Source organism: Seriola aureovittata, chromosome 16 (genome assembly GCF_021018895.1).
Source record: "Seriola aureovittata isolate HTS-2021-v1 ecotype China chromosome 16, ASM2101889v1, whole genome shotgun sequence".
In the NCBI taxonomy this organism is placed as follows: Eukaryota; Metazoa; Chordata; class Actinopteri; order Carangiformes; family Carangidae; genus Seriola; species Seriola aureovittata.
In genome coordinates this window covers 2084807-2098235 of record NC_079379.1, presented here as the reverse complement: position 1 = coordinate 2098235, position 13429 = coordinate 2084807, and the positions used below count along the sequence as shown (strand labels likewise).

The following is a 13429-nucleotide window of genomic DNA, read 5'->3' as shown; positions in this document are numbered from 1 at the left end:
GTTTCCATTACAAATGGACCCAGAGCAGTTCCATTATTCATTTCTATTTTACATTTCTATTTTACATTTCTATTCAACATGACCAGTTTAGACACAGTGTATAGGAACAGGTTCGCTCAGCTTCCTCTTGGTGGGTGGGTGTGTCTCGCAGTGCGGCCGTTTTGGATTCACCACAGTTTTAGTGTGATGGTAAGAAAATCAACAAGTTGGCATTTGTTTCACTTCATGTCTTTGTTAAAATAATGTGAAACCGCATCATGATGCAGCTGCACACTACGACTATCTGTAAGAAAATTGCTTGCTCACTCAAATGTCCCGTCACTTTATTCATAACTCACGACACATGCTGTATGCTGTTGGTAAATTAAACCCGGAAGACAGATGATGCGATCTGAAAAGGCCTGTGAGGAGACTGGAATTTATATATTTTAATAATTTGACGCTGTGGGATTTAGTATGGTCCTTTAACTACATTGAACTTGAGTTATATTAAGAGCAGATACGGGATATTTTTTGTTACATATTTTTCTCTTTCCCAGTTACCTACTGTAAAATGTATTTGATAAATGTATCATCTATACTTCACATATGAAAAAGCACAACCAGAAAGTGTCTACACATTGAGCAACAACAGTAAAATCTACATGCATCTGTAAACAAGACCACCACTTACACCCACGAATATCAAACATGACGCCTGAGAGATTGAACCTTTTCTTCTGCTCACTGATAAAATGGAGGAGGACGATGTTTGACACAAAAAGGGACAATATACAGGGAGTGTGACTGTCATCATGCACAACCCGGCAGCCACCTGGGGTGGTGACACATGCCACGCCCGAGGAGGCGGCCAGCCACAGTCCAGGCGCCACTCACCAACCGCACGTTCCTCACAACGTCACGTTCCCTCGGCTACCAAGGCAAGAGCATCGCACGAGAGGAAGGCAGAGGCAGAGGGGGGAAAGGTCAGGGCAAAGGTCAGCAAACAGGAATTAGATAAAGGAAAAACCAGGGGTCAAACAAGTCAGTGCAGAAAGGTTACGAGATGGAAGCAAAGAATGAAAATTAGTGTTTTAAGGCTACATCACCAGAAGGTGTGTTCCCAAAAGACCAGTGCTAAGGTAAAGAAAGTAAAAAAGAGTGGAGAGCGCAGAACCTCAGCATGTTCTGAAATGTCCGAGAATCTCTGGATTAATTCAACTCATGCAGGAGTGAAGACGAGGAGCCCCTCAGGATTATATCTGACTCATCAACATTTAAGACACTTTGAGTTACAATGGAGAGACACAGCAAATAAAACCAGTAGGACAGGACAGCAGGGACAAGAAGAGAGGGGTGGACAGGACAGGGGATTATGGCAGAAGCAGATATATCCCAACATCTGAAGGTCAAAGGTCAAGTAAGGCTCACCAGCGTCTCTCCGGAGAGCACCTCCAGCAGGGAGATGAGGTTGTGTCCATCTCTGAGGTCCTCGTACAGGTCGGTGATGTGTCTCTGCGCCTGAACGCAGAGCAGAGGACACAAGTTAGCACTTTTTCTGTTTTATTTTAATGAACCTTTTTCATTCAGTCTGGTGTCAGTGTGTGAGAGTTGAGTCACACACAATACAAACAGCTGCCGATCTCAACAATGACAGGAAGGAATTTCACACGAGGTACAATCACATTTGATGTAATAAAAGAAAAATAACGCAAAAGGGAAAGAAAGTAAACAAAGCCGGATTCTTTTTTCTCAGAGTTTTGGCCGTGGTTCCTGTTCCTGTTTGGTTTCAGTGACACAGCAGGTTAACAACAGCAGGGAGCGGTTAGATGATCGGGTTAACTGGATTATCTAAGGCACTTGTTCAGAGGTGAAAATGTCAGTGAGCATCCGAACACGTCGGCTTCAATCCCTCAATAATTGGAAGAAGGAAGTAGTAGCGCAAAATCTGATCATTTTAACATAAACCTGAATCTTCTCTTCCGAATACTTTTGGTAAAATCTGTGATTTGTTTGCAAATTCATCTAATCAGCCACTTTCATTGTCTTGTTGATAGAGCTGAACAATGAATCAACATGTGCAGCCAAGTGCAATATCCAAATAGCAGGTGAAATGTGTCACAACACACCACGAATGAAGCTGTGTGGGGCTACAGAGACGGTCCTGTCTATGAATATTTATATATATATATATATATATATATATATATAAATTTTTTTTTTTATTTGGTACAAGACCAACAGAAAATACATTATGATAATTAAAATTGAATTAAATTCAGTGAAAATGAAATTAAAAAATGAAAAATCATCACTAATACCACAGTTCTAACATCTGCCAAAACAATCGCAGTTGAATTTTTTTTGCACATCGTTCAGCCCTATTTCTTGATGTTTCTGTGTCTGTTAAATATTATTTCAGAACTGAAACAATTAAGAACCAAAACTACAAATTAAGTTGAAAGAAGATGCTAATCCCTCCTGAAACTCCCTCTAAACTTTAAACACGCTCCTCACTGTGTCATAAACCTTACTACATCTGTAATATTTGGTTTCCAGCTGCTGTGAATCAGAAGCTACAGAACATGTACAAACTAGCAGTTAGAAAACAGTCCAACTGTTAAAATGAGGGGGAAAAGAAAAGGTCAGAGGTCATCAGCAAAAGAGCTCAGGTAAAAAAAACAAAACAAAAACAGAGACATGCAGCAGAAAAGAATGTGTCCACTCAGCACTCTGCTCACAGACAGCACCTACCTCTCCCTTCCAGTGCTGACGGGAAAGGATGAGGAGGACAGGATGAAGGATGAAGGATGAAGGATGGAAAGAAGAAACAGTTTGATGTGAGAAAATATAAAACTGCAGGGACAGAAGACAAGAGGGCAAACATGCAGACGTTGGTTTGATTTTACATCAGACAAACAGTTGCTCATTTTCTTTTTTTTTTCCAGCATTTGATTTGATCTTGTTTGCAGTGGGATTAATAAAGTTTAAATAAAACACAGGATAATGTCAAAATAATGTGTTTTCCGCAGCTGCCCATGAGAATGAAGCATTCTTGGCCTCGTAGTTTAATCCCATGACTCTGCTGTGACCATGAGTCCGGAACGCCTCGGGGCCGGTCAGACCGCCGCCCCAGCTCAGATCCTCTGGACCCGAATCTGAGGGATTTTTCCCGACAAAGAAACAGGGGCCGACGACAAAGGCCGAGTGGTCTCGGACAAAACGCCGCGTCACAGGACGCGCGTGGAGGATGTCAGACATTCCTCGCGGTTTAACACACATCAGTTCTCATCGGTGTGAAAACAAGGATTCATCATCCTGAACGTGACTCTGAGCAGCAGCCGACACACACACGTAAAATCAGAAATCAGTCTCCAGCTTCAGTTTCTTTAATGCTTTCTAAAAACATTCTCGGAAAATATGTGGTGTGATTTAGTCTGTTGTGATGATTACTTCAAACATAATGTATCCTAATGATTCACAAAACACAAAATGAGCCTTATTTTCTTGTTGCCATAGAATTACATTATATGATACCTTCAAAATAAAGTGTCAAGCTCTACCCTTTGTGTCTGTGCCACCAGATCCTTCATTAAACGATTACCAAGGAAGATTTTAATTGTTTATGAGCATGATTCTGCTTTTTGACTCCAGGAAATATTTAATAAACAGCCAGAACTGCAACTATCAGCTGATTAATTGACAGAAAATTAATTGACAATATTTTGATGATTGATTTCAGTCATTTTCTAGTCACAAACATTCAGGATCAGAATCAGAATCATGTTTGTTCCCACGTAGGTTTTCACATATAAAGGAATTGGTTTTGGTTTTTTGGTGCATGACAATAAAAATAGTAAGAAGAAAAAAGTCAGATGGATAGAACAATTCAACTATAAAATATTAACAATAAAAATGTGAAAATATATTATAAAAAATCTCTAGTTCCAGCTTCTTAAATCTGAGGATTTACTGTTTTATTGTCATATATAATTATATATAACTTTTCAATTTATTATGATTAAAAAAACTAAAAAGCAGGATATTATTCTCACGTTTGAGAAGCTGAAAATAATTAATGTTTCGGGGTTTTTTCTTAATAAATCACTTAATTGAAAATAAATCGCTTAATGCATAAATTACCAAAATTCTTGTCTATAAAATTTCTGTGTTCCAGGGCGAATTAGTTGATAATGAAAATAACTGTTACTGTAGCTGCAGCCCTGTTTTCATGGGTCAGGCTCATGGGTCAGACATATTCAGGACTCGTGGCCCCACATTCAGTCCCGCAGCTTCCTGTTCCCCCGTAGAGCCGCCCTGACAGTCTGGAGCCCAGATGTGAACCCTGACCGAGCCCGGCCCATGATACCGCTGTTAAAGCGAGGCCAGGTGTTTGTGACTCACTCACACACACACACACACACACACACACACACGCAGTACAGTTCACACAGACAGCATGTTAATGTGCAGAGAAGTGATTTGTGAAGTGAGAGAGATGAGGAGAATCTAGATCTGATGTTGTCTTCTGTTTCCAGTTTATCTGCTGCTGCTTTCAGGTAATGTTTCCCAGCAGTGACTCACATCAGACACTTCAGTATCATTTTGTGTCATTTCAGATATTACAACCAGGTGAAACAGAAGAAACCTTCAGGGTCGTTTAAGGACGTCTGGAGTCTTATTTAGAAATATGACCCAAAATGAACTGAGGTCAACATTTTATTAACTTGTCAGAGTTTTCAAATTTAGCCAAATGTACACAACGAGTGTTTGCATCAGTGAGTGTAGGTGAAGCGGGCTCTTACCTTCATCAGGTGCTTGTTGACCCATTTTGTGAAGGTCTTTTTCTGGACTCGGTCCCGTTCGTCTGTGGAAACACAAAAATAAAACAGATGCTCAGTTTAATTCATTGTGTGTTTTAACCCTTTGAACTCCAAAGGACATGGAGTCAGCTGAGTCTGTGACCTCCTCTAAGACTCTTCTTAAAACACACTTAGATCAGAGTTTTACTTTCTCTTGAACTGTTTTATTTCTCTTTGAAATCTATTGATTTTATTGATTCTTTTTTTCTGTCTTTGTCAAGCACTTTGTAATGTAGTCTCTGGAAAATGCTGTATAAAGAGATTATTATTATTATTATCATTATTATTATTATTATTATTATTAAATTGTTTATACTTTAAATTACTGCTAAACATTTTCCTATTTTATAGTTGTCTGACTCTCTCCACCCTCTGGTTTGATCTGAAGATAACATTGGGTGTTGCGTTCAGTGATGCTCGTAGAAAAGGCTTTCAAAAAAATAGATTCGGGTTTTGACAGAGAGCGATCACCTGTCTCGTAAGTGTAAGTTTCGAGTCTCTGCTAATTTATTTTGTTCACAAGGTTGAATTAACAGGAAATCAGTGGCTGCCATGAAGGTGTTTTAGTGCAGAACAATGATTAACAACATTTTTGATCTGTGGCTCCTTCAATAGAAGGAAAGTCTGTTTCCGTCCATGTGACAGACTGCGGAGTTGTTGTGAACCAGTTGTGAACAGTTGTGCCACAGGGTAACCTTTACTTCTCATATTGATTTATTCGAATATTTCTAAGAGGCCAGAAGCTGTAAAATCATCTTACAGTCCAAAGGAAAAAAAAAAAACTTAAAATAAACATCATTTCACAAATAGATTTCTTCTGTTCCTCTGTCTGTGTTTATCCCACAACCCCTCAGATTTATTCTGTGACCCCTCAGAAGGGTCCTGACCTCTGACCGCTGACGAGGGCAGTAAATAGAATTTGTATTTAGTGAGTTTAAACATCCAGAACCACAGTCCTGGTCCCACATGTGATGAGACTCTACAGGGAAATTCAAAAAAGAAAAAGACGTAGTTTTCCCAGAGTCAAAGCCAGAAGCCGGAGTGCTGAACATGAACATGTGATGTGACCAGAGACGATGAAGATGACTCAGGTGGGAACCTGTGGTTTAAATAATGTCCTTCAAAACAGAAAGAAAAAGGTGTTGTACCTGTCAGAGGAGACAGGTAAATCACCTCTGACATCCCTCAGATTAGCACCTCCGCAGGAACACGTCCTGTCTTGTAGGACTTACGCTGTTTTAGTTTTGATTTCAGAGTCTGATTATTCCAAACAGGACTCACATACCAGCAGGTAGCACTCAGGTATGCTGTGTAATGTTTTCCCCTCAATTTTATCAAGCGTGCAGCGGAGAGCTCACGCCTTCCCCTCTCCACCGTGAGCCTCGGCGGGTTGATGAGGCGGCTTGTCAGACACACAGGTGTCGATTAGGACTCAATGTGACTCAGTGTTTTCAGCCCGACGAGACAGTGGCAGCGTGAGGAGCTCGTTTCACGTCCTGAATGAGAAGTGAGATCAGAGCTCATGTAGGAGAAGTGATCGGACGGAAGGGGAACAGAGAAACCAAAGAAGAAGAGGACATCCCGCGGAGCCAACGCCCAATTTCAGGGTGGCATCACATCGATGAGTCACAAACACATTTGTGACTGTTTCAGGGTCGAAAAAGAGAAGTGGGAAAAAAACCTCAAAAGCCAAGAAATTCTACTATGACATGACTTTACATCCAGTCTGGACTGGTGTCTTGGCTTTTGGTTTGTCTGTTGACACGTTAACTGTTTTTCCAGCTGCAGAAATCAATGTGAGGAGTCGAGGTCGGACAAGAGGCTGAAAGCTGCTCTTAACATTCCTAAACTCGAACTGGTGAAAAGCGCGACACAGTAAAGCAAACTCCGCCGAGCCCCGCTGCAAATAATGTGTTTGCTCGGCTGAGTTTTTGTAGCCTGGAGCCACAGACGGAGCCGTGGACGTTTTCTCTTCATCCCCCGAGTCAAAGAAAGTTTTAAGATCAGGCGAGAGATGTCAGGTGTCCTGACAGAGAGCGTTATGTGTTGGCTGCAGGTTGGCTGCATGATAAAGGTAAATCCTGTAAATCAGCTGGAAAAAAAAGAAATCTTTTCAAAATAAAATGTTGTTTTAGCTCTGGTCTGGTTGGTGCAACAGAGTACTGTGTGTAGAGTGTTCTGAATCACAGAAACTCTGCATGTGGGTTTAACAGACAGAGTCCTCTGTGCTGCAGAGATTCAGATCACAAGGAGCGAAATAGATTTCTTCTCTTTCATAAGTTTTTCTTCTCAAAATGGGTGTCTGCTCAGTTGACCAATAAAAAGAGGAAAAGCCGTGACACATAAAGGGGTGTGGCCCCTTTGATAAAAGGGAGGCAGAGGGCGACCACCACGGAAAAAACTCTGCAAATTCAGACATCAAATTTCCTTTGTGTGTTTTTCCATAAAAATACACAAGTCAGAGCAAAATACTAAAGACTCGAGAGAAAAAACCTGAACAAACTCAACTTTCCAAATCAAAGAATTCAGCTTAAGAAAACACACAAACAGCAGAGCCGCTGACACACACCACAGCCACTCTACCTTTCCTGTGATCCATGGCCCTCAGCATCCCCTGGTAGTAGGAGTCCTCTGTGAAGACCCCGTCACTCCCCACACTGTCAGAGGAATAGTTTCTGAATCTCTGCTGCATCGCCATGGTGGCGTTAACTCGCTGATCAAAAACACAAACACAAGCCTATGCGGGTGGCTGTTATCTCCACTTCTCTTTATTGCCTGAAACTCTGCTCCACAGTGAAGTATCCTGCAGTGAGGTGGGAGTGTTTGAGCCTCTGATTCAGTTTCTTCAGTCTAACTCCCTCTTTTCCTTTCTCTGTTTGCGTCTCTGACATTCTCTGCTCCTATTTCTTTCTTCTTTTTTTTTTTTTTTTTTTTTTTTTTTCACCAGCTCTTGCAAAATGCCTGCCTGCGGGCTGCGATGTCAGAGGCTGTCATTCACCACACAGTGGTCTGTGGAGAGAGGGAAGATTCCCCCGACCTGGCCCGGCCCTGTAATGTACACCCCCACGACCCCACCCACCAGACCACACCTCGCCAAAGACCCTCATCGACCGCCGGAGCCAAACAGACCTCTGCGCCGATCCACTGAGACACACTTTAACAGGACTTAAATCTGACTGTAGGAAAAACAGCACAAAAACACTTCTGTGTGTCCAACTAGCTGCTGCATGACGCTGCATTTTCAAACAGACTGTGCGGATCTCTAATCCAGGAAAAGGGGGCATGCCCTCATTTAGACCAGAAGCCAGTTCCACAAAGAGACTTCAGATAGACTGAGTCTACATCTGCTCTACAAAGCAGTTTAGTTCTGGTCTATCTTAAGCTGGTCTGTGGTACAATGAATTCTGGGGTAAATTAAGATTTTCTTGATGATGAATGATTTGGCCTAAAAACTCTTCCCCTCCTCTTCGCTCTCTCCGTAACAATGTCAGCAGCCCGCAAATGATGAGCCATGTTTTCCTGTCTTTTGTTGTGGGGTGTTACTGGTCAGCGCAGGTGTCATTGATTGTTACCATGGTAACCTTTGTCCTGTAAGGTGTCTAATATTTCTGTCTTAAAATGAGTCAGTCTTTGTGAAATGTGAACCAGTGTGACTAACATGAAGGACCAACACTACTGAGGTATCCCGGTGAAACTGGCCCCCCCGCTGCATAGCAGTGGTTCACTGGAGCTTGTTCACCCCGACTGAACTCCTCGTGCACGAGCGAGCAAGTCGTAAGTGTGTGGTCGGAGGCCGGACATGAGCCTCAGTGAAAAGCCTGGCAGACCCTGACAGGAGGCAGCGGAGCTCGGCCGAGGGGAAACCACCTCCTCGCTCATCTCTCCACATGGTAGAGTCACAAGAAAACCTGGAGCATGAACTCTTCCTGCATCGGGACGCAATTACAGAGAAGCTGGCACCGAGGAGTTTGTTTCCGTACATGAGAGACAGCGGGGGGTGGGGTGGGGCGGGGCGGGGGGAGGGGTGGGGGGGGGTTGTCTACAGGAGAGAGTCCAGCAGCAGGAAGAATAGAAGCATTTTCAGGTTTCTAATGAGAACAACTGGACTTTTATGTGAAGCATTTGGTTTGGATTATTTCTCTTAGATGAATTTCCAGTCTTGTGTTTGAGCTTCTGTCGAATGAGTTCCAGACACACAGGAATAAAAAAAAAAAAAGACAAAGAGGCAGAGGGACTTTCGAGAGACTCTTGACAGAGTAACCACACTGCTGCAGTAAAGCCTCTCACACACAAAGCAGCTATTGTGGCTGTGTGTGGATTGACAGAACAGTGTGTGTCTGTGCATGAGAGCAAAAAGAAAAGCGGGATTGTTGCATCTTTTATCTTCCATCCAATAAAACTTTTCAAACATCTATAAAAATCCTCTCTGATTCAAACAAAACGCAGCATTGCTTCTTTTTCTGCAGTGAGGTTCAGATGTTCACCTCTAAACTGGTAGCACCTCCACTCTATCACACTCAGGTCCCATAGCACCTAAATACCTGCAGCACCTCTCACCCTTGGGAGCATCAATTTTCCGTGCAGATACTCACATAAGCCCGTAAAGGAGAGATGTTTTGGATGCCAGCAGAGGGAGGTGGCTTGTCAGGGCTTGAGAAATGGAAGCTGCTGATATTATAACCTGCACCAGACCTCAACACCAGTCGTTAGACCGAGTACCAACTGAAACAGAAACCTGAAAATTTCAAATAAAAAAGCCTTACAAGATTCTTTAGTGTCTCTAAAACTAGCAAAAAAACATCAATTCTGAGGTTTGTCCAGATGTTTACTGACATGTTTTCCTTCCCCAACTGCTGCAGTGTTGTTCAGCTCTTTGTTCCCATTCTGCAGACATTACTATTCTCTGTGCAGTTATTCTAATGTTTCAGACAAGTGCAATATTAAACTGCGAAATTCCTCCATATATTGTTGTATTGTATTGTATATTTCTTTGCATATTTCCTTTTTTTAATTTATATATCATATTTTTATATACTCATATTTCATATTTTATCTTTATCTTTATAAACGTATTTTTTATCCTCTATTCTTTGCTGTTACATTTCCATTCTTGAGGGAGCAATTGTAACGTAACCTTATTTCTGAACCCTGGGGATCAATAAAGTATTCTGATCTGATCTGAGTTAATGTTTAATGTTTAAAATGGAGCTGCACAATTAATCAAAATATTATGGAAATTGCAATATGGCCAAAATCACATGGGCTGCCTTTTTTTTGATAAAGGTAAAATGTGTCACAACATTATTGTACATTGTTAGCACCATAAGTGTTGTGGTGCTACAGAGACGCTCCAGCTTACAAATCATATTTGGTACAAGACCCAACAAAAATCATATTGTCATATATATATATATATATATATAAATGAAAAAATTATCATTCCAACTGAAATCGCAATGTCTGCCAAAATAATAAATAAAAATAATATTTTTTTTTTTGCATATGGTGAAGCCCTCAGTTAAAATGTAACAAAGAGGTAAAAGCACTTTCTCTTTTGTGTTACTAATTGTGTTTTACTTAAAAATGTTTATAAAAAGTCGTCCTACACTTAATAAGAGCAAGTTAACTTTAGTTGCCATTTTTAAGTTGGGACAACTTCATGAAATGAAGTAAACATAATCAAGTGGATATAAAGTCAACGTGACTTAAAACTAATTGTTATTTTTTACGTAGCTTTTTCAAGGCAATCCGTTAGCAATCTGTAAGTAAGATCAATTTGTCCAGTTTTACAGTGTGTTAATGATAGCGGCTGATATATCGGACACACTGGTTGGTACTCAGAGCAGCGCTGTGTTGATATTTCTCTTTTCCCTGTTACTGATAACATGCAGTGATAAAGCCGGCCAGTCAGAGCTGATAGGAGTTTTACAATGACAGCTCTGCCGTGAGAAGAGTGCAAGTCCCTGCATTCCTGCTGAGGGCGCGCCCACCCTCCTCACAGACAGGGGGAGCCGCCTCTCTGCGATAACACCGCCCCGACCCCCAGAAACAACAGTCTCCGTCTGCTTGTTCGTCTGTGCAAGTGACAGCATGCGGCGTCGGTCCCGCTGAGGACAGGAATGTGAACCGACACAGGGTCTCATCTGGCTCGCAGCTCCTGATGGGGTTTATGATGGAGGGGTGATGGAATGAAGGTTGGATGGTTCGGGGGAGGAGCTGCTGCCAAGGTGAGGAATGGAAGCCCCGGGGCATTATGGGACGGAGCCAAACTGAAGCTGGCAATGGAAGGAGGAGGAAAGCTCTGCAGTACCACAGAAGAAGACAGAGCGCTGTCTGTAATCACAACTGTGGAATTTATTCCTTTTAAAAACAAATAGAGGTGTAGAAAAAAAAACATGGGAGATGCAGATGGACAAATAAACTCCATGAACCCGAAAGGCAACAACTTTTAAAGTTGTGTTGTCCCTCCATCGCTTTCAGGCTGCATGTGTACTAAAACACAGAATCAGCCACACATGCTGCAGTTATGAAAGTATGGGGCTGGATAATTGCTGGATTTTATGATCTCCACATGCAACAGCCGAGGCCAATTAATAACAACATAAAACGTATTGCTGAAGACTGTTTGTCTCCCTCTACTGGTGGAGACGCTGCACTACAGCAGTCCGGTCCAGTCCAGTCTGAATACACTCCACTGTAATCCTCTTTAAAGTCTGTCCAGGAGCTGTCAGCCTTCTTCTCTTTGAATCGCGGCTCAGACTACTGTAAGGAAAAGCCCAAGGTCACTCCGCGCCCCCGGCGGTGTTGACTCATGTTTACAGGCCGTCACTACTGATTGTGGGAAGAATGATTTGTGAGAGTGGTTGCCGTGACAACGCAGCAAAAACACACACGCAGTAGCTTTCCCAGAAGAAGTTTTTGGCCCTTAAACCTCAGGAGAACTTTAACTCCAGGAGGAAAAATGAGAGAGGAGATTTTTTCTCACAGCAGTTCAGAGTCAAAGTCAAAGGAAATACAGACGTTTACATGACGTGAGAGAAATGACTGATGATATGTGTCACGTGATCAGGGGGCGTCGCCAGAGTAAACACACATTAAGTGATGTTTACGTTCGCTTTGATGAGCCTTTCCTCACACACACCGTTTACTCTGCCATTGATGCTTGATGCATTCAAACATCAACAGTGATCATGTCAGCAGGTGTGCTCAGTGAAAATTACTTCAGGCATCCACCTGCATGATCTCTAACTACAGTGTTTACAATACAACGACTAATGACTCATTTTATTGTTGACTAATCTGCCAATTATTTTCTGAATGAACAAATTCATCGTTTGGCTCATCGTAACCTCAGAAAATGGTAAAAAAAAAAAACTTCACAAAACAGCTCAAAGATCCCGGGTTGACAGCCACTAAGAAGAAATCCAGTTTAGGATGATAAGGATTATAAGGATTATAAGGAAAACAGAAATATTGAAATCTGAGAAGCTCAATCAGGAGAACGTTTACTTCAAGAAAATCAACTTAAACAATTTACTGATGAACTTTCTGTCAATCAGCTGATGGATGAATGGTCTCAGCTCTATATTATATTATACTATTTGCTCTGGAGAGGAGACAGTAAACAGTGATAATGCTCATATACAATATCTTCTGTTCTGTGTCAACTTCTACAAAAGTGCAATAATAGTTGATAAATTAATAATCAAATACTTTATAAATTTTAAATAACATTAAAATAGGCCTTTATATTAAAAATAATTCCATTATACATGTAAAAACATGTACTGCTATAAAGTCTTTGTGCAACACAGTAGTTTCATGCTTTGTCCCTAATGAATAAATAAATAAATAAAGCAAGTAAGTAAGTAAGTAAGTAAGTAAGTAAGTTGAACAAAGCTTTGCTCAGAAACCCCCTGGACTCTTTTGACCCTCGGGGCTCTCTGTACTGTTGTGGGTGGAGGCACAGAAAAGGTTAATATCATCACCATCAGCAGCCCCTCCCAACCCGAGCCTCCTCCAGTTACAGCCGCTGAGAGATGGAGACGGCGGCTGAGCGCGCGGACCTACCTGCGCAGCACATGCGGCTGTACAGATGAGAGCCCACCTCCCCGCAGCTCATTTCGTGGATGTAATTAGTTCTTCGGTATATGAGTTCCCGCTCCGAGCCTCCGTACCAGGACGGCACGGCAGCGCGCATCGTCTCCTCCGCTCCGGCCATCCCGCTGTGTGTGTTCGCCCCCGCGCGTGAACGCACCGCGTCCCGGGACTTTCTGGGAAAACGCCCCCCCGATTCGCGTATTTTTCTCTCGTGTGTGGAAACAGCCCTCAAAACTTTCCGCTCTCCTCTATCCGAACCACATGGAGGAGAAATCACACACACTCACACACACACACACGGAGGGTCGGATCAGATTGCAGACACTTTGACAGAGGCCCAGCCCCCTTCTGTTTTGTTTAGTGAGATGAAGTGGAGAGCTGTGCGCCATCCTCCTCCTGCTGTCGCCTTCGTGCGTCGCGCGTAACGACGACTTGTGCCATTAAAGCGCGCGGAGGGACATCCCACTACACGCTACACGCTCCGTCTC

General features: G+C 42.3%; 1 protein-coding gene across 14 annotated transcripts in view; it reads right to left on the bottom strand.

Moving 5' to 3' along the window:
* pleca (plectin a) overlaps positions 1 to 13429 on the bottom strand; it is a 103585-nt gene that overhangs the window by 32402 nt on the left and 57754 nt on the right. For 6 of the 14 annotated variants that reach the window (XM_056399803.1, XM_056399804.1, XM_056399812.1 and 3 more), the window contains 3 exons: positions 4785 to 4846; positions 1411 to 1500; positions 877 to 912 (listed from right to left, as the gene is read on the bottom strand). In XM_056399803.1, coding sequence (XP_056255778.1) covers positions 877 to 912; positions 1411 to 1500; positions 4785 to 4846 — 188 coding nt within the window. Of the gene's footprint in view, positions 1 to 876; positions 913 to 1410; positions 1501 to 4784; positions 4847 to 7424; positions 8738 to 12911; positions 13256 to 13429 lie in introns of those variants that run through there. The other 8 variants (XM_056399805.1, XM_056399806.1, XM_056399815.1 and 5 more) reach the window with 5 other exon arrangements.